Raw genomic sequence first — 25,854 nt, 5'->3', positions numbered from 1 at the left:
ATATTATTTAGAGGCTGAAGTAATCAAGTTGGAAATGTTTATTGAAAATTAGATGTTTATTTCAGAACATATTTGACAATTCCACTTTTTCAAAAACAATATTTCAAATAAAGATGCAAGCTGTCACTCATCATTAATATTTTTGGATTATGTTGCTCACAATATGTTGTTATTTTCAGTAATTGAAGTTTGCTTCCTTTCACATGCTTTAATGCTCACCAAAATAACTGACAGACAACTGGTTTGTGATTTCCAGGAGAAATATTCCAAGGTAAAGCTACTAATATTCAAAGGTGCTTTTTGTTTTCAACAATTTGGCTGATATTCAATCCAAAAGCAATGAGACAGTTAACAGGGTAATAGATAAGTGAGATAGCTGTAGGCTGAATTTGAATAGGTGCTTCTTGACACAGTTTGATATGTCTAACAATGATTTTCATCTGAGATAGCACAATTTTACTCACCTTGAATAAGAGAAGTAAAGGATGTAAACACCTATGTGACCCTAAATGGTGTACTGAAAGAATATAATTATTATCTATAGCCCCTGACATTTTCCAGAGCCCCTGTCCAGCTCTGGTCTGTGCTAATATGACTCCATTCATACACTCATACTGGCTGTTTAGTGCTCAATATATTACTCTTGCAAATGGAAGTAAATCACATTACTTGCATTAGCAGTGCATTACCTGTGCGTGTGTTGTGTACATATGTGCACGTGTTTATGCATGTAGTATTCTGTTTTTATGTGTATGTGAATATTGACCTGTAGTGATATATGAACTGTCCTCTGTAATTGTTATCTGTGAAATGTGTTGAGATCTGTATTGATGGTAATGTAGAATAAATTAAATAAATTTGGTGATATTATTTGTAATGTTTTGACTTGGAAATGTTGCATATATCACAAATATATTGCTACGGTTGGGTTCGTTTTTGTGGTGGCATACATTCCTATCTAACTGTTATGGCCTATTTATCTAATAGTTCCTTGGTTGATTAGATAAAATCAGGAAAGCACTTTTGGATTGCAGTGTGTTTTAAAGGGCCATATCGTTTTTAGCTATGTAAGCAGCTTTGGGATGGCAGTTGCGGCTGTCTATTGGTCACCACTTTGGTCCAGACCGAAATACCTCAACAATCATTAGATGGGTTGCCATCACATTTTGTTCAGATATTTGAGGTTCCTCCCAGAACCATCTCCTGAAGTTTCCTCTAAATGTTAACATTTATGGTTCTGACTGAAATGTCTTGACAACTACTGGACAGATTGCCATAAACTTTGGTACATAAATTCTGCCTCATGATGAATTGTGATTTTGCCCAAAATCACTGCTAAGCTTATGTACAACCTCACAGAGCCGCTGGGATGGTTGTAGAATTACAGGTATATTTCACATTCACAATTGAGAATTTTTACTTGCAGAAAAAAATCTCACTTTCTCAGTTGATCTCAATTGAAAATACAGTTTTGTTTCTATTTTGACAATTACTGGTGTAATAAAGCATTTAACAGTATAAGGGAACATTATTAGATTAGATTCAGTTGATGTCTGGTGTTAATATCTGTATTGAGAGAATTTAGGAGTAATGGCAGGTTCCAGTTTTGTTTAGATAACAGATTTTATGATGTTGGTACAAACTGGATGCTGTTCAGCAGGTGAAGAAATCCATGCAGAGAATGTTTACATCATATGTGTAGATTAATAGTCCAAAAGTAAAACCCTGCTGCAGACTAGTGCATTTGTGTACAATTCAATTTCTAATGATTTTAATCTTATACTGTATTGTATCTTTTAATTTTTTTGTTGTGGCTTGCTACAGGAATTTCATTGTATATTTCTATACAGTTGACAATAAACTTTAACTTGATCTTAAAGATCCCCTCCAGACACGTTTTAAGACATAAAAATACTCTGATTGCATGAGTAATTTGTGTATGACAGGATTCTTCCACAAAAGATGTACATTTACACATATAAAATGACATCATCACCTTAAAGTTACATCTACTCTTTCTCCCTCATTGAAAAGCTTCTTTAAATATGATAATGTGGTTAAAAAATTATAATTTTGCAGATACAAAACTAAAGATTACTGGAGGTTCAAAAGGAAGTAGGCTTATTTTACTAGACAAGTGGTTCCCAAACTGGGGGTCAGGACCCCCATAAGGTATCGCTGGATTAACCAAAGGGGTCGTGAGATGATAAAACAGAATAGGACAGAAAAAAAAACAACATATTTTGGACTTCAAATTTTTGCTTTATTTCTTGTGGATTGATGTGTTTTATCTCCTCAAGCCTCTAAAAGTTATTCAAAAAAAACAAAATAAGTCCTGTTTCTAGAGCTGCAAGGTTAGTCGATTAGTTGATTAGTCGATTGACAGAAGATTAATTAACAACTAATTTGATAACTGAGCAATTGTTTTAGCCTTTTTTTAAGCAAAAATGAAAAAAATAAGCCAATTTCAGCTTCTCAAATGTGATTTATTACTTTTCTTTGTCGAACACTTAATCTTTGGGCTTTGGACTGTTAGTCAGACAAAACTTTGGACTGTGGAGAACTTTAAGGGATATTATTTTCTGACATTTTGTTGTCAAAACAATTAACTGATGACTTAAGACAATAATCGGTAACTTAACTAGTAGACACTGCAATGTGTGACAAGGGTTCCCAAGTAGACTTCGCCTTATTTTAAGGGGTCACAGGCCAAAAAGGTTGGGAACCACTGCTCTACACCAATAAAACTACAATTGGTACTATTATTGCTAAATTCTACTTTATTCATTAGTGGCTAAGTTGTAGAAAACATTTTAACGCTCTTAAACCTGTAAACGTAATTATTTTTGATCAAGAGGATGGGATGACTGATTGGTGATCCCTTTCCAAGTCTGCTAAAACTCCAACTCCCATAATTCCGTGCGGAAGAAGTAACCGCTATGACGTTCAAGGTAGGTGACCACAATACTGTACCGGGGAACCAAGAAGAAACAGCTGAACAACTTAACCAAGTAGCTTTGTAGTTGTTGAAATACTTCAGTGAGTATCTAAATATTATTATCCTCTGTAAATAGTAAATTAAACTATTAATAAGCGAACTGCTGTCATAGAGTTGGATACGTGCCATTAGCAGCATTAGCAGTTAGGTTGTAATATACTGTAAGTAACGATAGCATGTGAGTTAGCCACGTTTGTGTTTATGTTTTGACTTGGTGATAAACCGGTTAGCTGTAACAATTTACTCAACAGTTGGTATAAAAGCAAAAATCAATGTAAGTTGTATATTACTGTGCTTTTTGGGTTAACTCTGTGCTCACTTTACCAAATATTTCTGGTTTGTAGAGGTAGAGGTCTGTGTGTTTAGGGCTTAATATAACTGACAACAGCACATATTAACATTTTTAACTAATCAATTGAGTATGAATAATAAAACAATATATTGTAATATAATGTTTATACATGAGAACATTTAGAGAAACTATTTTTTCTGATATGAATACACTGGCTGTGCAGATAGAGGCCTATATATTGTTAATTTTTCTCAACTCGAACTGACTGTATCATTTAACTGTAAGCATTCAGACCAAGAAGCAGCACAGATATTATATCACCTGTCATTCTGCTCTACCCGTGTCTGCCCCTGTTTACCAACTGTTTTTCATCCCTTGTGTCTAGAAATTGAGCTTACCTACCTTTAGTATAAATGTATTTTCTGTAGCACAATTAGAAAATTGTCTGCAGGTTGTAACATACAATCACCACTTCCCTCTGCAGAGCTCATAGAACAACACCTTACTGCTTAAAAGAAGAGAGGATGTTTGGGGTGTAGATCTTGCTTCAGACTCGGTGGCACTCTGTGGAAGACAGGATGCCGTACCACTGTGTGGCCTATGGATGTGGCAAAACTGCTGAAGATGGTGTGACATTGTTTAGATTCCCCAAAGACCCTGAGGAGTTTCACAAATGGGAGAAGCAGGTCCAGCGCACCCGCAGCCAGTGGCTCGCCACACCCAACTCCCACCTCTGCAGCGAGCACTTTGGCAAGGAGTACTTTGAGCCCAAACCACCCACGGGGACTCTGAAGCTGAGGCCGGGAGCCGCTCCCACAGTGTTTGTCCGTCCTCACTGCTCCTCCTGCAACGGAGATGGTTGTACTAACTGCCTGCCTGCTATACAACGCCGGGGTATTGCAGCTGAGCCAAGAGAGCGTAACATTTCTGTGAGTAGTTATTGTTGTAGATCAGGAACAGTCTCTATAGAGAGAAAGAGAGGCCTTTAAACAATCAAAATCAAGTCTGTCTGAGAGTTTAACTTTTTGATTTTTACCCTTCACAGGCAGAATACAATGAAATGGCGCCCTTACAGTTTGATGATACGGATGCAGGAGGTGACGAAGAACATCTACCGGGAGAAGGGGTGAAGCTGTCGGGAAACCCCAAAGAAGAACGAGGTGCAAATCAGCAGATGAGAGAACATGTTTTGAGAGCAAAAAATGGATTCTTTGTAAAAAAATTCTAATTTCTTTTTTTTTTTTTTTTTTTTTTACAGTGGTGTGTGAGATGTGTGGCACCACCGGCAGTAGTAGCAGCTTCTTTTCGAAGACCAAGCGTTTCTGCAGTACATCCTGCTCACGCTCCTATTCATCCAACTCCAAGAAGTCCTCCATACTGGCACGTCTGCAGGTGAGAAAGAGTGTTGCTGCTCGCATGGGTATTTTTCTAAAGTAGAAAATATTTTTCTCTCAAAAAGCTTTTATCATTTTATATATTACACCTCACAATGTTAAACTGTATTTTCATACCAGGAAAATGTGCCTGTTTTTACAACAACATACTGCTTCATTTATTTGTTCAGTTAAACACAGAGAGCTGGCCAGTACAATCACAGTACTGCTGACCACTGGGTAGCACTAATGCGGCAGTTGTTCATTGAATCACTTAATTAAGAAATTAGACTAACTTATTGGGAGTTTGACGCACTGGTAACCTTACTCAATATGTGACAAGAGGTTTTCTGACAAAAATGTCTGTAGGGTGTCTTTTTGTCAGCTCTGCCTGCCAGTCATGTTACTGTTGTATCAGACAGTAAGTTAATTATAAGTGTTAGTAATGCAGAGTTAGTATTGTTTTCCAGTTCTATAACTTGTGAAAATCTCATATAACAACATATATAACACAACCTGTTGTACCTCCACTATTGCTTGTAGACCAACAACGATGTCATTAGTTGGGGATCACTGAAGCCTTGTCGCTTGTCCATTTACGCGTGCCTTATGGTGCAGATATGCCTCTCAATACAACTGTCTACACAGTCAATGTAATAGCTCACATTTCAGTCATGCTATACACACATGAAACTGCAACCTGAAGTTTACGCTTCAAGTCTATTTTGTACACATGTAACCACAGTGGTAGCGTATGGGGTGCTGCTGCTCAGCTAAAATGCTGCTTTCGCTATGCAGACATTATGTTAGTGATGGGAAGTGGCAGGTTTTTGTTCCTGCTACCTCTCATTGCTGGTCTTCATCCAGCTGTTCTTTAGTTCTTAGATAACTTCTGTTGTGATTAGGCGCTATATAAATAAAATTGACTTGACTAGTCTCCATCTCCTGCTCATCCTCCTGAGCCACAGACTCTTTACTACTAGCACCACTGCCACTTCTGTTCATGTTTCTCTCGGAGGGTAGATTGTCGAGGCTGCTACAAAGCCTCTGCATCCCTCTTATATCGGGCAGAACTTCTATTCAGCCAGCTTGGAGTGCTTAAGACCTTTGCTTTTGTAAGCGGCCTTAACCCACTCTTCCTTTCACAGACTCCATCAGCAAATCTATAATATGTATCTGATGAAGTGACAGCATATTTTGGACCTATATCAGTACAACAAAAGCTTTTCCACCTGCTTCATATTGATGTTTTAGCTGCACGCCGAGGCTTGAGTTTTTAAAGCAATCTAAGTCAGCACAGCATTTTCTTGCTACACAGGTGAGAGCACATACAGTAGACAAAAAGGAGAAATGTGAAACAGTGTGAAAAGATTATTATTAAGGCTTTAAGGGGATGTGGCTTTAACTTCTTGTTTCAGTGCTAAAAAGAATCAGTATTAAAATATTCTTGCGGGTTTCGTTTTTTTGGGATTGTTGCTTAATCAATTGTTTTAAAAAAAAAGAGGGATTATCAGACGCCATTAATCTATGCACATTGTTTCAGTGTGATAGGTTTTAAGATTTTTACAGGTCTGTGTGTAGTGATTAAACCACAAAAAAATACTCTTTGAATTCTTAACCCTTAAATGTGGCACTCCAGCGATTTTTACACATCAAGTTCAGTTTGCTCATCATGAAGAGTAGTATGCAGCCTGTGAAAACTCATATAATGTTTTCAGTGGGTCTGGAGGCAGGTTTCCAAAGTTGTGATGTCATCAGAGTTATCTAAATTGTATCTTAAACTTTAAATTAACAAGAGAAAGCCTGAGTTACCAAGTGAGGGACGTTGAGATTGAAATGAGGATGACCAGATGGGGAGGGTCTAATGAAAAACACTGATGAGCTGCATTATGGGAATTGTAGGATCTTGTGTTTTTGGACTCATACTAGGGACTCATAAAAGTCAGGTTTAGGGCTGCACCTAACAATTATTTTCATAATTGATTAATCTGTCTATTATTTTTGCAATTAATGAATTAATAGTTAGGTCTATAAAATGTCAGAAAATAGTGAAAATACCATCACAATCAACTAAAGCCCAAGGTCAATCACATTGTTTCTTTTGTCCTAATCACATGACATGAAGAAAGGCAGCAAATCCTCACAATCTTTTTACTTGAAAAATGATTTAAACTATTGATTATCAAAGTAGTTGCTGATTGGTTTTCTGTCTATCTGCAGCTCAAGTTTTAGCAAGATGATATTTACCACCAAGTGATTTTCAAACCCAAGATTCCTAATGTTTTATAGCTGCACTGTTCCATCAAATGGACAATCCTTTGATATCTTGTACATCATTATATAGACTTTTACACACACTACACTTTAGATACACACATACACTCATGTTTTATACTTGTCTTGTTGCTTATACTCTTATCTATTACCATAGGTCTTACTATTTTAAATATTTCTTTTTTTTCCCTTACTGCATTGTCGAGGAGACAGTGTTTTTACTCACTTATACTTGTGTAATGAGATTTAACAAGAAAGAAACTTGAAACTTAAATTTACAGATTTAACCAAAACACAACCTTACATGAAATGTGTCTTGGGGAATTTTTTGTTCCGGTGTTACACCATATTTGGTGACCCATCAGATTTTATGACCCGCAGTGTTGGAAGAAGTACTCAGATGCTTTATTAAGGTAAAAGTATCTATACTACTATGTAAAAATACCTGCATTAAGATCATACTTAAGTAAAAGTATGAACGTATTACCAGCTAAATTTACTTAAAGTACTAAAGTAAAAGTACTAATTTTGCAGAAAATCGGGCTGTGACCGATATATTAGCATGCTACTTGTGCACATCAGTATTAATTATCTACTTTGTTAAATGCATTTAATATATCAGATACTTTTACCTAAGTGAAGGATCTGAGCACGGGTCTCATCTCCAGCACTGCAGGGCACTGATGGGTCACCAAATACGGTTGAACACCGGAATTTCTTTCTACTAAGTACACAAAAGGACGTTGCTGCTGAGTGTCTTAAATGTATTTTATACTTTGGGCGTTTAATTGTGTTTAAATAATGTATAATTATGCCCATATATTGGCAGTGTCTGACAAAAAGCTGCCACCATTGCAGAAAGAGAAGAAGAGGCTGACCGCGCCGTGCTTGAAATCTTCGGTCCGACCGCCTTACTTTTTTCCCCCACCCGCAATCCACGAAGACCCGCCCTCCTCTGCATCTGATTGGCTAGTGCTCGCTGCTTTCGTTGACTGGATTGGTTAGGTTTACGTACGAGGAGTGAGATTGGCTGGGTTAGTGTAAGAATATAAGGATCAGAGCCAATCAGAGGCAGAGTAGGGGCGGGTCTTCGTGGAATGCGGGTAGAAAAGATATAAGGCGCTCCGACCTGAGAGGCTCCTCTCACGCTTTAATTTGAGGGACATTTCCACTGGTTTTGCATTAAAACAGCTGAAATGGTTCACAAGTGCTGCGTTGAAACATGCTGCAACTTAAAACGTCCGAACCTCGTCTTTCACCGGCTCCCACTCGGGGACCCGGAGAGACTGAGGCAGTGGCTGTTTGCACTGAACATGGATGTAAACACGCCGCTCCACACCCTCAACAAGCTGTTCGTCTGCCAGAAGCATTTTCAGCCCGACGACTACTACAGCAGCCCGGACCAGCCGACCCGACAGGCCCGGCATCTTAAGACCACCGCCGTCCCCACCCTGTTCAGACACACAGGTGACCCCACATCGTCGGTCATTTACCTGGATCCACTGGTAAGTGGACAGCACTTCGATACCTGAAGACGTGACCTACATGGTAACTCTTACCCCGAATAAGGCAGAAATGTGTTGATCCTCTTGTTCCCCTAATTGGATGTTTGAGCTTCACTGTGCAGGATGATGTATGTACAGAGTGTGACATTAGATGGACATTTTCACATTCATCTGATGAAAGTGGAAAGTTAATCTGTGTTCACTGAAAAATGTATTTTAAGGGGTGGGCCTACGAGAAGGATTTGTGACATCACAACTAGTTTGGAGCCAATTCTGGTCCAACATTCAATTTACACAAGTGTGATGTGGAAACTTGAAGCCTCCAGTGCACAAACACTGAGAACAGACAGTGAAGCAGGAGACATGCTGTGTCCAGCAGGAAAGCTTCTGAGATTAATATACTTGCATATTTATAAAGTCTGGAATTTTTAATGGAGAAAAAGTAAATGTCATTTGATTTAAAGTGGTAATTATACTTTTTTGTGGAAAAACCACCAGACACATATTACTGTTCCAAGAAGAGTATGTATATATGTCTTAATACATGTATGGAGGGAGTCTTTAACTGAACCTGCTGAAACAAGATCAATATGTGATCAGATCAGGGCAGCATATTAAGATTATGGTTCCCTCCTTTTTTCCTGAATATTTATTTGAACTTTTATGAAATTTGTAAGTTAAGTATATCATTTGTAGCCTAAATAGTGCAAAAACTAAGGAGTGTTCAAACTTGAGCTGAAATGATTGATCACTTTAATTGGTAGACGGAAAATTAATTGTTCAAAAAAATATTTGGGATTGATTAATTGTTTGTTTGCAAAAATTAGAAGAACATCCTTGGTTCCTACTTCTGAAATATGAATATTTGCTGGCTTTTGGCTTTTATGATCCTAAATTGGATGTCTTTGAGTTTTGCAATTTGAAAACATAAACTTTGACTCTGAGAAGATTTGTTGGGTGATTTTTGCCATATTCGGACATTTTACAGACCAAATGATAAATTAATTAAAGGATAGGTTCACAAGTCTGACCTAAAACAACAATCAGATGGCCAAATAAACATTGACACATGTTTTTCTTGGCGTAATCATTCCATCTGTTTATATTGACCATTAAGAAATCCCCTCATAATGCACTCTCAATGTAAGGGATGGGGGACAAAATCCACAGTCCTCCTTCTGTGCAAAATGTACTTGGAAGTTTATTTGAAGTGTATATGATGCTTCAGTCATCCAAATTAGTCAAATCAAGTCAATATCTTTCACAGTTATGGTCTTTTTAGTGCCAAATTCCCTCTTTTTATTACTATACTTCCTCTGCAGCTGAACAGGAAATCACTGACCATAGAGACACAAAGAGGGAATTTTGTACTAAAAAGACTGAAGACTAACTCAGACAAGTGAAGCCTCATATTATCTTCAGATAGCTCAAAACAAGGACAGTGGATTTTGTTGCCCATCACTTACATCGTAAGCATGTTTGAAAGAGATCTTCTAATGGTCAGTATGAACAGGAGGAATGATTAAGCAAAATAATCAATAATGAAAACAATTATTAGTTGCAGCCAACGTTGTAAGTGTAGCTGTAATTCCTGTGTGTGTGTGTGTTTTGTATGTCTCTTATATATTAAGACTGGAAGTCTTACTGGAAAAACTGAAAACTGCCATATATTCAATAAAGGAAAAAAAAAACTGTATTTGTCAGATGTTTCTTTCTATAGTTTTGTTTGAAGAGATGTTTCCTGGTGATGACATTAGTCCAAGAGTTTGATTTTTGTCAAATGTTCAATCTGTTTTACCAGTTTTATTGCTGCCACTGCTACTCATTTTCACTTTAACAACAATGCTGTGACCTACCTGTGACTACTGCATCAACTTTATATCAAAGCATTTGCATGCAGAGAGCTATCTACTGCAGACAGGTGATTTGGGTGCCACGTCTCTCATTACATTTCAATTTTGTCAAACTCCCAAAATGTTTTCACCTTTGACAGCACTTTATGTTATAATGACTCATTCCTGTTGCCAACATTTATGAGCAAAATAGATGGCTAGTTGTGCTTCAACTTGCTTGTTGTATTAAGTCTTTTCTTTGTGCTCCTCTCTCTTCAGGGAAGACCCTCAAAAAAAGGCACAGTAGCGAACAAGGTGCACAAAGCCCCTCCAGCCCCAGTAGGACTAGATGGTGAGGCCACTGACCACACACACACACACACACACACACACACACACACGATCAAAATCACTTTATTTCATTACAAAAGTTGATGTCATATTAAATTTGTCTCAACATTTATCACCATCAAAACTCAAAGTTACAAAGTGCTTCTCACACACATTTTTAAGATATTGCTTCCTCTCTGGTAACTATAGAAACTGTGTACAGTGTTCATACACAGACTTTAATTGTAGCTGTGTGATTCCTCTCTTCTGTAGCATCTGCTGTGGGCTTTGAGTGGGGCGAATACTTGGATAAGGAAACATCTCTGGCTGCATCTGTCTCCTGCTTCAGACATGTGAGTCCTCTCTGCGATGTGTGATAAGAAACAGTTTTTCACTCACAGATGACAAACGTTGGTAAACTAATGTTGGTGGAAGGATCATTATGTGGGCTTATGTAAACGTTCATGCTTGCACACATCACAGGCGCAACATGCTCAGTGTGATGACATTAAATAGAGTAGTGGCTCACATTGTTTCACACACAGTGTCACATGTCCAACCATACCAACCAGAATAGCAGTAACTGTAAAAAGTTGTTAGTTTTTTTCCCCACAGTGTTATTTATGGCTGGATAGTGGCTTCAGCTCATGAATGTGAGGTGACCCAAGTTTGTCAGTAGTTAAAGAAAACAGTTTGATTGTCATGTTAATTAAGAAGAAAACTGAACACTAAGATGTGACAATGAAAATGAAGATTTATATGCTGTTTATGTAGCTGTAGTTTGAAGAACATCCATCATACTGAAGGTGGAAATGGCAACACCTGATATTTACGCAAAGGAACATTATGTGCAAACGAAACAGTTTAACACTAGAAATCAGCTATGCTGGCAATAACTTTTGGAAAATATCTAATGATCTGTAAGAAAACATCTGACTTCCTCACTCTACAGGCTCCCCTGTGTGCCCAGTGGGACGACATCGCAGTAGGAATGAAGGTGGAGGTCTTGAATACTAACGCTGTCCTACCCAGTAAAGTTTACTGGATCGCTACTGTCATCCAGGTCGCAGGTGTGTACATCTGGTCTGTCAGTGTTTGTTTTAGCAGGCTGTTACTCCATTGAACCGTCAGCTTCATGATCATGAAGTTTTCTAGTTGTCACATTTATTTTCTTATTCTTAATACATGTTAAGAATAAAGGGCTAAAGCACTGCTAGCATCTCCTAGACGCTCAAATAATCATAACATGATACAAAAATGTTAGTTGGGTAAAACTAATACTGGATACAAGGAGTACCTGGACACTAATCTTTTTCAGATCACCTTTGAATAAGCTGTGGTAAAGGCTTTCAATAGATAACCAATGTTATGTTAATTAAAAGTGCAGGTAACTCTTCATCAGAAGAAACTGCTTCATAATCCAGTTCTGTTACCCAATATCTGATCTTAAACAAAAAGCACATTTTGGCAAAACAGTAGCATCAACAGCAACTTAAGTCTTTCCCTCCTCTTCTTCCTCGTCTCCAGGATACAAAGCCCTGTTGAGGTATGAAGGCTTCGAGCACGACAGCAGCCGTGATTTCTGGTGTAGCCTCGTTTCAGGAGAGCTGAACCCGATTGGATGGTGCGCCATGACGAGCAAGCTGCTGGTGCCTCCACAAGGTGAGGATTCACGATCATATTCAGATAAAGGGGTAAAAAAGTTATTAAAATCAATTCAGGCTAAACGATAATGGTTCCTCAAACGGGTCAGTAGAATATGGCAATAAGAAGGTAAATATGATCAATTGAAATATGTTGTGATCAGATATATTAGCAAAAGGATATTTTTTAATTTGACAAATTGTGTGTTTGTAGATGTGAATCAGAACATCCCAGACTGGAAGGAGTATCTGATGAAAAAGTTGGTGGGCGCCCACACGCTACCTGTTGACTTCTACCTGAAGGTAAAACTGCTGATGACGTTTAATAAAGATGACAGTCTCATTCTCCCCTCTTCTACATTTCTGAGCTCTTCTTTGAATCTCTTTATATCAGGTTCAAAGCTGGAAACAGAAGAAAACTATTTCTATCAGTTTCTCATTGCTATGTAATGTCAATTTTTTAAAAAGATTTTTAGAAGTTAGAAGTTTTGGTAATCTGAGCTTCTGAAGTAGAAAAATATACAGTATAAGTTTTTGGTGAGTGTTTGTTTTTTAGAATATACTTAAGAACAGCTGATAAATGCTAACCAGAGCTGTACATGTGAAGCATTCAATATGATGAATGGCTTAATTTTACTGACTTCATTCATCACAAATTCAACATCTGTGTCCTGGTGCCGCCCTCCTTCTGTCCTCTTCCTAGTTGGCAGAGAACATGAAGCACTCTTTCAGAATAGGCATGCGTGTGGAGGTGGTGGACCCCAAATATGTGAGCCGGACCCGCGTGGCCATCATAGACTCCATTATTGGTGGCCGTCTGCGGCTGGTGTATCTAGACCAAAGCGACTCCCCTGAGAATGTCATCTCTGATTTCTGGTGCCACATGGCGAGCCCCCTCCTGCACCCAATTGGCTGGTCCAGCAAAGTGGGTCATGACATTAAAGCACCTGGTAAGTATAGGATTTAGTTTTTTGTTTTTAGTTTTATTGAAGACCTTTTTGGAGCATTTTTGCCTTTATTTGGTAGTGGAAAGTAGAGATGACAGGAAATTAGGTAAAAAGAGATGCAACAAAGGTCCCTTGTTGAACCAGGGATGTTGCAGTTCATGTTCAGTGTCTTAGAAACTAACTGAATATTGTATAACAATTAAAATACATAAAGGGAATTCACGCTGATGTGGGGAAGGGTACAAACCAGCTGATCAGTCAGTGTTAAACACTGGGGGAGGGCGGTGACTAGACCTCTACTGGTTACAATTTAGGACCCAAAGCTGTAGTCAAGAAGAAAAGAATAGTGTCAGACCTACAGAACATTTAGTAGAAAAAAATATTGATGTGGAAATCTGTGAACGGATTGATTAAATGGGAACAACCACTCATAGTTGTGTATAAATTAGACACTGCAGGTCCTATTTGATTGTTAATGCATAATTTCTATGTGATAAAGTACAAGCCAGTGGATGTGTTTTGACGTATTAAATAAAGGAATTGTGCAATGGCTAATATGCTGAAACTCGCTTGTTTTCAGTCTATTGAGTACAGCATATGGGATATTACTGTTTTTTCATTATTTTTAACACCAGTTGTAAATTATAATTCTTCGTCTTTATTTATACTGAATGGCAGATGCCTTTCCCAGAAGCCGGAGTTTCATCTGTTCGCTTGGTTTAGCAAACACGATCACACAGATTCCCATGCCAGACATCAAATGACCCCCAGGGGCCTCTGTACAGTCCAGACCAGCTGGTTGGGTTAAAGGTTTTGTTTTAAAGAAGAAATAGAAGGAGGACAAAAAAATCACCAAACACACTGGTTTATTTAGGTCAATTGTGTTCACGCTGTCCAATCTCCCTCCTACCTTGACAGGTATTATATGTGGTTAAAGTATTCTAAAAATCACAAGCAGTGATTAAAATAGTTGAAACTAGATCTGTGCTATTTGTTATCTGCCATTTGCTGTGGCTTGTGGATGAAAGAGTTAGTTTCTTCCCTCAGGTACAGGAATACTTGGAATTGACTGGATTCATTTTGCACATGTCTGAACTAAAGCTTTTAACTTTTAAGTATTTTTTATATGCCAATAAAAATGAAGGTTTTGCCTTTTTGTTATAGTAAGCAGTGCGGAATCTGCTGCCGGTGGTTTTAAGGGTAACTCTGACAGTCCGTTCCAGCTCTTTAAAAAGGTAAGGAAATGTTAATGCCTAAGAGACAAGTTATCAAATGAATTCAATTCACAAAAGTAGACAGCTGCTTTATATTGTAACTTTTACTTTTACTAAAGTAATAAAAGACATTGGTGGAGCTACTAGCATTTATCCATACTTGATAGCACTGCAGTTTGTCTTTTAACAAACCTTAGCAGTGATGATATTAAGTTTATATGTGCTTCAATCTAAACACCAAAAGCCAATGGTTTGGTAAGTTTAAAACGATTGTGATGTGGTTAAATGAATAACCAGTAAACATTATATTAGCATGTAACTCTTGTTAGTTTAGCCAAGAACTAAATGTGTATGTTAAAAGAAGTAGAAACAACAGATAGAGAAACAATAGAAACATTCTCAACGCTATACTTTGGCTCTGTTTCAAAATCACAAATACTAGTCTCTGTGATTTTATTTAGTTTTTTATTGTCTCTTCACTATGTTATATGATCGTAGCCAGTATTCTGCAAAAATAAAACCACTACACTGCTTTAGCACGACTCTTGACCACCACTGTGTGATCTACAGCCCAGGATCGTCTACATGGAGGGGGGGTTCTTTGAGGAAGGAATGAAGCTGGAGGCCATTGACCCACTAAATATGGGGACCATCTGTGTGGCCACTGTGCACAAGGTAAAGAGGACATGGCAGGTCATGTAAAAATCCCCTAGTTGGATCCAGTCTTAACACACTACTTCTTACATTGTTTTTTTTCTCTCTCTCTGTTTCTTCTATGTCTCTCACTCTGTCACCTTTCACACCTCACAGGTGCTGTTAGATGGCTATCTGATGGTTGGTATTGATGGCACCATATCCAACAACGGCTCTGACTGGTTTTGTTACCATGCCTCCTCTCATGCCATCCTACCCATAAACTTCTGTAAAAAGAGCAAGATCCCTCTCACGGTACCTCAAGGTAAATATAAACATGCCTGTGTGGTGTATTTGTCACACACTCTGCTTTATTCAGTCTCTAATTCAGCTCACACTCACAGTATACTGTCAATGAAAATACTTACTGATGTTTACCTGGCAGGTTATGACTCCAAGACCTTCTCCTGGGACAAATACCTGAAGGAGACCAAAGCTAAACCTGCACCAGTACACCTGTTCAACACTGTAAGACAGAAACCTAAAAGGAACCAAATATAGTGCAGCATTTGAAATCAACTTGAACATATGAGTAAATGTTTACGTCCAGATATTAGGGGTGTAAACTCTTAACTTAAATTTTGTACAAACTTTATCAAACAGCACATGAACATGCAGTGTGTGATTTTCTTCAGGACTACCCAGGTCATAACTTCTCCCCCAATTTGAAGCTGGAGGCAGTGGACCTCATGGAGCCGCGCCTGGTGTGTGTGGCCACCGTGAAACGCTGCGTGGGTCGACTGCTGCTTATCCACTTTGACGGCTGGGAGGATGAGTTTGACCAGTGGGTCGACTACCAGTCCCCAGACATCTACCCTGTTGGCTGGTGCGAGCTTGCAGGCTACCAGCTCCAGTCGCCCCCTGGACTTGGTAAGCAGCTAATTTAATAGAAATACCGCCTACTGCTATGAAAAGTGAGTGTCAATGTTTTTGACTGTGTATCAAACTGATGGGTATTTTGCTGTGTTCAAGTTGATGCAACCGAAAACCAGACAGCACGGAACAAGACATGCAAGCCACATATGTACGGGAAAAAGAGTAAGTTTTGACTAGAAATCTACATGGAGTTTGTGTTTTGCCACATCAAATTTAGTGTTTTCTGATTGTTAAAAATATTCCTTCACTTGTTTTGCTTCATTAAGAGAAGAAGAATGCAAAGAAGAGACTGCTCTCTCATGACCAAAACAAAGATGATGATGGTCAGCACCCTAAGGTCATTGGTAGTAACAGTCCTCCGGGGCTGGTAGGCCTCAGGCCTCAACCAGAGGTGCCCCTCATCCAGCTCAAAAATGAGCCAGAGGAACAGGAGAGTAAGTGGACAAAACTTGTACAACATGCTGTTCACTTGTATGTTGACATGTTCATTTGCTGACTGAATTCTGTCTCTTCAGTCTTTGCAGTGCAGGTGAAAGTGGAGGAGGTAGAGATGGAGATGGAGATCCCAAATGGTCCTCCAGATAACACTCGACAAGTCTCTCTGGCTAAGATCAAGCAAGAGAAGGTAGGGAAGGAGGGAAGCCGAAGAGATGACAGTGCCATGGATGAAATGTTGGATAGCAATACCGAGCAGGACACGACAGGAGAGGCTGAAGGATTGGAGACATGACACAAGTACGTCTGTTCAAAGAATGAAGAGGAGAAGTAAAGAAACTGGGATGACTCCATGATGGAGTAATGTGAAGTCTATGTGGCAATGAAGGGACCGAAAGGAAACACTGAAAAAGACCAAAATAAGACCATCAAAAGCAGGCTGGAACATATTGAGCAACATCCAGAGAGAGCCAGTGCACCTTTTAAAGTCTGGTGGTTTAATTACTTTATATACCCTAAAATCATGAACGCATATGGTTCACAAGATACACTATAGCCAGTTTTGAAGCTACCTCCTTTTCTAATTAAGTTCCTCAACAGACTAATGTCATTTGTGCAGATGTGATTGCTTTTGACTTGTTTAGTTGAGTTGAACTGTGTATAATTAAGTCGAACAAATCTGTTAAATGTGGCTCAAAATGTCTTGAGTGTTTCTTCATCGAGATTTAATGACATGGCAGACAAATGTTTGTTGTAAAGATTTATTTTTCCTGTTTTATATCCAGATGTGTTTTTTGTAAATATGCACTCATAAAAAATACTGTGACTGATTTAATGCTGTTGGGACTTGAAATTCAGTGATTTCAGTACATTGTGCAGTTGTGTAGTGGTTAAGGATTACTAGCATGAAGCCAAAGATTATCATTTTTAAGTAAGTAACAGCAGTGTTGCATTTGACTTGTTGACATTCATTTCATTTGCCTCCTTTCAACAGCTGCTCAGGAGCTCAAAGTTTGAACCAACACAATCTTAAGTGGGAATGTGTATCTAATGCTATGAATGTGAAGCAAGGCAGTGCTGACAAAAGAGCATTTATGCTCAGTCGAGGCTTCCTGGATTTAAAAAAAATAATCTTTTGATGTTTTCAACCCTGTATTTATCAGACAGCAAAGAGGAAATACTGCAAAGAACAGGCTGTTGTGATTGATGGTGTGATTGAAGACTAACCCTCAGCAGCTACAGCTTTCATAGCTGGCAGAGGTTATAGTTTTTACAAGCAGAGCATTCAATCCATGGTTAACTTTCAAAACCTTCAACAGTCGCCTGTTTACAGGAAGTTGTATCAAAAACATCAGTACAGAAACCCGACCAATCTCCAAACACAGCATGTTCAAGCCATGCTGCGTCTCTTGGTGGTTCTCCTGGTGGCTGCTGGTTTCATGTTTGGACTCTTGCGAAGTTTTGATTTGGCTTTGAGCATTTTGACCTGCCGAAGGGCGTTGAGGTGCATTGGTTTGGGTTTTGTTGCCTTGGGCGCCTTGGCCGGCTTCGAGGTGACAGTAGGGGTAGAGGGGAGGCTCTCACCTCCGGGACAGGCCTTGAAAACATGGACGTCTTTTACCTTGCGACCCCTCAGCTCAGGTGGGTTGGCACAGGTGGCTCGTACCTTCAGGTTGACTTTCTCAATCCACCTAGGTGAAGAAAAAAGACCAAATTTTAAAACTTAACACTTTTAGATGGTTTACTCAGCACCTGGGCAGTTATCAGCTAAAATATAACAAGGATGTAGCTACATGTCAGACTGGAGTGTAATCAAGTTTTCCCACTATACTTTTTTTAGATTTATTACTGATTTATTACTACTTTAACCAGTATATTCCAGTATGGGCCTTAAAACTAATCAGATTGGCAAAAACATTATTTTAGGGGTAAAATTTGCTTCAGCCTGCGTTAAGGAGCTGCTTTTCTTACTTTGGGAAATGCGCTTTTTTTCTGAGTTTGATGAGAAGATCACTCATCTCTGTACAATAAAAATGAAACTACAGCCAGCAGTCTTAGTATTAAGACTGGAAATGGGTGAAACAGCTAGCACGGCTCTGTCAGATGGTGACAAAATCTACATACCAGCACCTCTAAAGCTCACTAATTAACGCTTTTTATCTTGTTTGTTTAATCCGTACAAAAACCAAAGTGTAACAACAACAGGCTGTGGTTTTCCAGGGGGTTATGTGGGGGACTATTTGCTGGGAGCAGTGACTTTCTGAAATCTTGTTGTCGTGGTGAAGATGCCAGGCAAGTTTTATCAATGACTGAACAAGAAAGTGAATAAGCATATTTCCCAAAAAAGAAAAAAAATCAGTCTCTTAAAAAATCAACTGCTAGTCAAACCCCAATCCTTTCTGCCTGCTCTTGCAATGTTGTGAGGAATTTTGACTTACATGCGGAGAGGCAGCAGAGGGCAGTCACACATCAGAGGGTTGTTGGCCAGGTTGATGACCTCCAAAGAGGTGAGTGGGTGGAGGTCAGGCACCTCCTCCAGTTGGTTGCCCTCCAGAAAGAGACTCCTCAACCCTGGACCCAGGCCTGCCAGGGAGTTCTGTGACATCTAGAGTGTGAGGGATTACAAAGGAAAAATGATGAAAGGCTAATACTGCTATTTGATAACTAAATGGGGAGGTTAGAGAAAGAATAATGTGAAGGTTTGCAGAGAAAGTGATAACACAGAAGTGCCTCACATCCACAGCCCTCACCTTCTCCAGTCCCATGTTATCCAGATACAGCTCCTTCAGTGACCTCTCCAAAGATTGAAAAGCATTTGGCCCCACCCAGCGAATTGGATTCCCAGACAGCCTCAGGTCTCTGAGGTTCCCCGCCTTGCTCAGTGCTTCGGAGGGCAAGTCCTTCAGCTTGTTTCCTCCCAGGTGGAGTGTATCGAGGTCACTGGCCTGGTCCAGAGTCCGGGGTGACATGTGCTCGATGGCATTCCCGGTGAGGTAGAGGGCTCTGAGGCCCTCAGCTCCGCTCAAGATGTCCGGCTCAAGCTTGGTGATAGAGTTGTTCTCCAAATGAAGTGCCAGCAAGCCCGGCAGCAGCTTGAAGGCTCCTCTTGGGAAGCTGGTGAAGCGGTTCTTCTCAAGGTGGAGGTAAGTCAGCTGAGGGAGCCCTGTGAATTAAACACAATGCATTGGACTGAAATGGTGTTTAAACAGTAACCATATAAAGCCATTCAGAATAACGCAACAAAAAAAAGACCTTTAAATGCATCAGGACTGAGGGAAGTGAGGTCATTCTCCGACAGGTACAGGTAGATCAGTCCCTTCATCCCACTGAAAGCTCCACCCTCCACCTCCACAATCTTGCAGCGCTGCAGATGCAGGGACACGACCTGGGCGACGCCGGGGAAGCTGTTGCTAGGGATGTAGTGGAAGTTGTTGCCACGCAGGTCGAGGAGGCGCGTGTTTGAAGAGAAACCCCGTGGTACTTTGGTGTGACCACGGTTCTCACATGAGGAATGGTGTGTCTCTGCCTGAAGACAGGGACGTAAAGGGAGTGTAGTGGACAGACACTCTACCAGCATAAATCATATTTTCTTCCACTGTCTCTCATACACTGTATTCAGGGATGGGCTTTACCATTACGCAAGGTAGATACTGTCTGGGGCCCCCAACTAAACACCTATAGATTTATTATGATGTTTAGATATGAAAAATATTGAACTATGTTGCCATTCTAACTCATTGTACCCCAAAATAACTCACAAAAGGCCCCCAAAGCACTTAAAAAATATACAAGTGTATACTTCTACTTCAGAGGAGAACATTGCACCACATTTACCTAACAGATAAATGTTACTGGTTACGCTGCAGATTCAGATTTACTCACAAAATGCAACAAATGAAATATGATGCATTATTATTGATTAAACTATCCAGCATTACATAAGAATTAAAAGCTCCACCTTGAACAGATGTTAAGTAAATGTAAGTAAACTGTGCTTTGACTTTTTTGTCCCATCACCACAACTTTTCCCCATTTTATTAGCCATTTGCATGTTCAAATAAAAGTAAACTGATGCTACGCTGCAAAACATTTTGTGAAGAATATGTTCATGCAAACTTTTAACTGAACAAATATTTGTGATGGTGGTAAAAGAATCTGGAATATTAATCATAGCAGGAAACTGACCAAACTTAAAGCAAGACTTTAACTTTTCCACAGCAGCCACTAATCACAAGGAATGATTATGTGATAATAGTAAATGCTTAAAAAGTAATATACGAGTATTACAAGTAGAGGATTGTCTTAAAGTCAGCTATCTGAATCAGTAATGCCAGTTACACAGCAATATCTATCTAAAGTTAGCTACAATTAGCCACCATGAGCTACTAGCAGACCAAGTAAGGATGTAGCGGCAAAACTGAGTGTATTGAATTGAGCAATTGAGCAGCATTGAGTGTTTTATTGAATATGAAGTAAACTTTTCATTTGTAGGAGGAATAAGTTATTCATACTTTCAAAAGTTACATTAAGACTTTTACATTTTGTTTTATTTCCAACTGAGAAAAGTACTTGACACCGTGTGGAGGTATTTCCATCATCTGCAGTGGTGATTGGTAACAGAAAATATTTCCAGGATTTAAAACTGTTAGTTAAAGTGATTGTATGTAACTTTTGCTAAACAGCGGCCACAAGTGGATAACAGAAAATGCTAAGTGTAATGTAACAGTGGCACTAGTAGTAAAGACTTAGACTCAAAGAAAGTGCAAATACTAGCTACATAACATTTTGTGCGAGAGGTTAAAATCTTTTGGTGAAAACTACTAAACCAATAAAATTTGTCCACCGCATACACCCCACTCACTTACCTCGCAGACACAGTTAGCAGGACACTTGACCTTTTTCTCCGGCTCTGCAGTGGGTGGTGGTGTGATCCTGGTTGCCTCCTCAAACTCTGCCTTTAGCATGGCCTCTTGGCTCTGACAACGCAGCTCCTGAGGGTAGACAGCATCCAAATTCTCTCCAGAGAGATGGGCCGGTCCTCCACAAGTCCCGATCAGCTTCACCTTTCTACGGATCGCCCACTCCCTGTAGGCAGGTCAAAACAAAGGTCAAAGTGAGGATTAGTCCTCTGTGGTTGACAGGAAGCGGTCGGTTCATAATCCAGAAAGGTCTTCTGTACCTGAGCGGACGCAGGTAGCAGTTGCAGTAGATGGGGTTCCCTCCCAGGTTTAGGCGTGCCAGCTTCGGGGAGCCTTCGGAGAAAGGTTGGATGACACGCAGCTGGTTGTGGCTGAGGTCCAGGTGGGCGAGGCTGGGGCATTTTGATACAGCTGTGTTGGCCAAGTCCTGCAGGGACATGTGGTCCAGGAAGAGGTGGGTCAGCTTGGCCATGGACACTGCTTCCTCCCCCAGGTAAGTCATGGGGTTGTAGCTCAGATCCAGACGGGTCACCTCTGGGAGTCTGGATAGCGAGAGGGAGAAGTGTGGAAAGTCAGGATGTAAATTTGAGGTTTCTTTTGTAAATATTACTAATATAGAGAGGTGTCTTCCCTCCAAGACACCAGACAACTGTGAGTTTTACTAGCAATGTTGACGGTTGTTTGGGTGGTCGGATTGAAATTAAATTGTACAGACATTCATGGTTCCCAGAGAATGAAGCTCAATGACTTTGGTGACTTTTGACTTTCTGACTTTTCTTCAAGTGTCACCAGCAGATCAAAGTTTTCACTGGATTGGCACAGAATTTTGTACATTCCTTTGGATCAGTTGGTTCAGATGAATACTATTGATTTTGGAGATCCCCCGCCTATCTCTCTAGCACCACCATGAGGTCCACATTTGTGGTTTTAATTGGAATGTCTCAACAACTACTGGATTGATTACCATTAAATTTGGTACAAATATTCATGCCCCCCTCAGAACTGTAATAAACTCTGTGATCCCCTGACTTTGGATCTAGCACCATCATCGGGTCAAAATTTTAATTTGGCCAATACTTCATAAGCCACAGATGTAGACCTCACTGCTTACTAAGAAGCATACCTGGTCATGGTCTCAGTGGGGAAGAACTGCAGCTCGTTGTTGTCCAGACTTAGACGAGTGAGCGTGAACAGACCAGCGAAGGCCTCAATGTCCAGGTAGTTTAGAGAGTTGTGACTGAGACGAAGCCACTTGATGTTCTGCAAGCCCTGGAAGGAGAAGAGACCGGCTGTAGTATTCACATTCTCAGAGACACTGATGCATTTCTTTAAATCATGTTTGCAGTTTGCAGGTATTTTGTGTGGGTGTGTACCTGGAAGGCCATGTTGGGGATGTAGACCAGCTGGTTGTGTGTAAGGGAGAGCAGGTTGAGGAAGCCGAGCTGAGAGAAAGCTCCAGGCTGGATCTCCTCCACGCGGTTACGGTCGATCATGAGCTGCTTCAACGAGGACAGACCGTCAAAAGACTCCTGGACTCACAGAGCACAAAGAAGGCAAAGTTGTTATCCTGCTGCACTGAAAATGTCTGACCAGAACAGTAGATGGAGAGATTTTTTTGGATTCTAATGAGAAACATAATTTGTGTGTGACCACCTGGTAGAGGATCTCAATGTTGTTGTTGGCCAGGTTGAGGAAGACCAGGCGGCCGAGGCCACGGAAAGCTCCCTCTTTCACCCTGCGGATGTTGCAGCGCTGTAGCGACAGGTGAGTCAGGTAGGGAGTGTGTTTGAAAGCCCCGGTGGGAAGTTCCTGGATGTCGTTTCCACGAAGATCCAATTTCACAGTGATCTATGAAGACAGTTAATTACATATTGGATGGAAAAGGATTATAATTTGTCTAAAAGAGTTTAACCTAGAGGTTATTATCCTTTAATATGGTTTGTTTTTTTTTAAATGTTTTTCTAATGTTTCTACACACTAGGGGATACACTATATAAATATTGGTTTGTGTGTGAATAAGAAACCTCATCCACTGTAGGAGGGACTTGGGTCAGGTTCTTGTTGACGCAGGTCACAGTGAGCTGGATCTGGTCACAGACGCACTGCTGTGGACATTTTGCTGTGTGTGCTGCTGGGATGCAGAGGAGCAGCAGGCTGAGCAGCCCAACCCAGAGGGTGTCTGGACAGTGCTGGGAGTACATCTGAGACAGAAAATAACAGTGTTTACTTCATTCACACTACTGTGTGTGGTGGCAATTGACAGTCAGCAATGTTGCAGTAAAGAAAAAGGTTGAAATCAGATATTTCCAGAGAAGTATTCATGCTTTTTCCATGAAATCTAGAAGGGACAAGTCACCAACATCGGACCACTTTAGTGAGGTAAGATTATTTGCCCCTTAGTGGACATTCAGAGGCGTGGTAGTGTCGTCTACAGACAGCAACAGTCATCATTCACTTCTCTCTGCAAACTTTCACATCTACTACAAACTGTTAAGTGTTTCACATCTACTATGACTGTTTTTTTTTTTAAATTAAGAATGAATGATTTCAGCATCTAAAATGTTCCTTCAGAACTTTAGAGTTATTTTTTGTAGTTTGTGAAAAACCTGCTGGCCTGTCTCTTATTAATAGACCTTATTTCAAATAACTTACACTTGTTTGATACCATGATGCCATGTTCCCTTCATCTAAGTTAGATATCCCAGGGCTCCAGGAGCCAGGGTTTTGGATATAGATAAATGTTTAAAGCATCTAATTTCAAACAGAATTAGTGCCTGTGCAGGTAATATCAAAAATTTAAGAAGTTTTCCAAGTTCAGACACAAGCAGGGGCCCCTATTTCATATACAGACCCTGTGATGCAACCTGTTACTGTTTGGTGAAGGTATATGACCTCCAGAGTATTAGAAGATGTACAGTACCATTCAAAGGTCTGGACACACTTTCTCATTCAAGGGAATGGGAAGGTGTATCCATACTTTTGACTGGTACTGTACCTACAACATATACTGTACTTTACTATCACAGTCTGAAAATGTTTTACTGTATTCCAACAGTTGTGTGTCATTGTTTTACATTATCTTACTGCAGCTCAGTTTGACAAAAAAAATATCTCCATCATTCTGTACTTTTGGGGGATTAGTGTCATTTTGGTCAGATCGGGCAGCCCCAGTCTTCACTGGAATGCCTTAAAACCACATTCCCATGTCGGATCAACTGTCTTGATCCGCAGGAATGGACATGAAAAGCTCCACAGCTCCACACTCTGAAATTTGGAGTCTCAGAATGTTGACACGGTGAAATGGTGCCATGCCTGAAACCTTTCTGTGAAAACTGCTGCACCAAATCCTGCCAGAGATGGACCTGACTGAGTCCCATGACTGCATCAATCAGAGCATAGAGAACACAGTTAAATTTCATTAATGAATTTGTTATGCACATTTGGAGTCAACTTTCATCATAAATTTTGGTATGCAAGAAAAAAAGTGTCTTTTTATTGCCTCAGACTGCCAGAAACTGGCCTCTAGTTTGAATCAATCTCTTCAGCTCTATTTATGTTGCAGGGACCCCAAGCTGACTGTGCAGTAGCCAAAATGAAACGTCTTGATGTTTTAGCAGCATAATTTGTTTTGTTCCCAAGATGCCCTGAGCAGAAAGGGGCAAAGAAACTAGAGACGGAGGAATTTCCTCCGGCCGGACTGTTTGTCCGCGTCCCCCCGGGGATCAACACAGCCCAGACCGCAGAGGAGCTGCCGCGCCGGCCGCGCACAAAGACGCACAGTGTCTCTGCCGGTGTTGTGCCAAAATGTGTTTCCCCTGAAAAATGTGTGTCCCCTGGCCAGGGACGGTGAGAGAAGTGCTCCCTCATCAGCTCTGAATACTTCAACCAGAAATAATTCTTACAAATATTTTTCGACATGAATGTTAACCTGTGCGTAAACAGAAATTCAAGAAACTTTTGGAAATGCTCATTTATATAATTAATTGAGCAATTTGGACATTCAACTTTGAGTCTGATTTTGTAAGTGTTCAAATGATCTTTCATTTTTACAGTCTCGAGACATTAATACATGTTTGAAATCATAACGTTTGTTCATTTCAGTCGATGGAAATCCATTTTACGCACATAGAGGACTCACCTTAGTTCCGTCTTGCTGCTGTTCGTTACTGGCCGCCGACTCTCTCACGGTCTCTGCTCCCTGTGCTGCTCTTCCCCCGGCTGTCCCCCATCCAAAACAAACTTCGTTTATCCCCTCATTCACTGCCACTCCCCCCGAAGCACACCTCCTCTAAACCCGTTAAAGGAATAGATCAACCCAAAATCCAAAGTTGGTAGATCCACCTCAGTTTTCTTGTAGGTTAGCTGAGTTACAGCTCCAACAAAAAACTTAACATTAACTATTTTTCTCTTCCAGGTCCAGTATTTACAACAATATCTCCAGATTAAAAAAAATATTCACCAAAGATGCTGTCTTTTCTGAAAACTACCAGTAACAAACCATAAGTGGCAGCATCAGTGAGGAA

General features: G+C 40.1%; 2 protein-coding genes across 3 annotated transcripts; one reads left to right on the top strand and one right to left on the bottom strand.

Annotated features, from left to right (window-relative positions):
* Nucleotides 1–2,926: 2,926 nt before the first annotated feature.
* l3mbtl2 (L3MBTL histone methyl-lysine binding protein 2) lies at nucleotides 2,927–17,247 on the top strand. 2 transcript variants are annotated; one of them, XM_067576402.1, is made up of 18 exons: nucleotides 2,927–3,039; nucleotides 3,775–4,219; nucleotides 4,336–4,450; nucleotides 4,549–4,682; nucleotides 10,554–10,626; nucleotides 10,878–10,957; nucleotides 11,557–11,674; nucleotides 12,132–12,266; nucleotides 12,462–12,550; nucleotides 12,951–13,197; nucleotides 14,359–14,429; nucleotides 14,979–15,083; nucleotides 15,219–15,366; nucleotides 15,487–15,569; nucleotides 15,737–15,971; nucleotides 16,074–16,139; nucleotides 16,244–16,411; nucleotides 16,493–17,247. In XM_067576402.1, the coding sequence occupies exons 2-18, from the start codon at nucleotides 3,869–3,871 to the stop codon at nucleotides 16,705–16,707; spliced, it is 2,433 nt and encodes an 810-aa protein (XP_067432503.1). In that variant the 5' UTR covers nucleotides 2,927–3,039; nucleotides 3,775–3,868; the 3' UTR covers nucleotides 16,708–17,247. The 2 variants fall into 2 exon arrangements, with proteins under 2 accessions (XP_067432503.1, XP_067432504.1); XM_067576403.1 differs by lacking the exons at nucleotides 2,927–3,039; nucleotides 3,775–4,219; nucleotides 4,336–4,450; nucleotides 4,549–4,682 and adding an exon at nucleotides 8,024–8,442.
* On the bottom strand, nucleotides 17,170–25,814 carry chadlb (chondroadherin-like b). Its single transcript, XM_067576404.1, has 11 exons — nucleotides 25,470–25,814; nucleotides 23,356–23,532; nucleotides 22,985–23,179; nucleotides 22,705–22,860; nucleotides 22,455–22,600; nucleotides 21,592–21,873; nucleotides 21,278–21,497; nucleotides 19,665–19,938; nucleotides 19,163–19,575; nucleotides 18,851–19,017; nucleotides 17,170–18,103 (listed from the first exon to the last, which is right to left on the bottom strand). The coding sequence occupies exons 2-11, from the start codon at nucleotides 23,530–23,532 to the stop codon at nucleotides 17,803–17,805; spliced, it is 2,331 nt and encodes a 776-aa protein (XP_067432505.1). The 5' UTR covers nucleotides 25,470–25,814; the 3' UTR covers nucleotides 17,170–17,802.
* Nucleotides 25,815–25,854: the final 40 nt, after the last annotated feature.

This window comes from Thunnus thynnus, chromosome 20, assembly GCF_963924715.1.
Source record: "Thunnus thynnus chromosome 20, fThuThy2.1, whole genome shotgun sequence".
Taxonomy (NCBI): Eukaryota; Metazoa; Chordata; class Actinopteri; order Scombriformes; family Scombridae; genus Thunnus; species Thunnus thynnus.
Note: the sequence above shows the minus strand (reverse complement) of the source record. Positions and strands in the feature narration are given on the sequence as shown.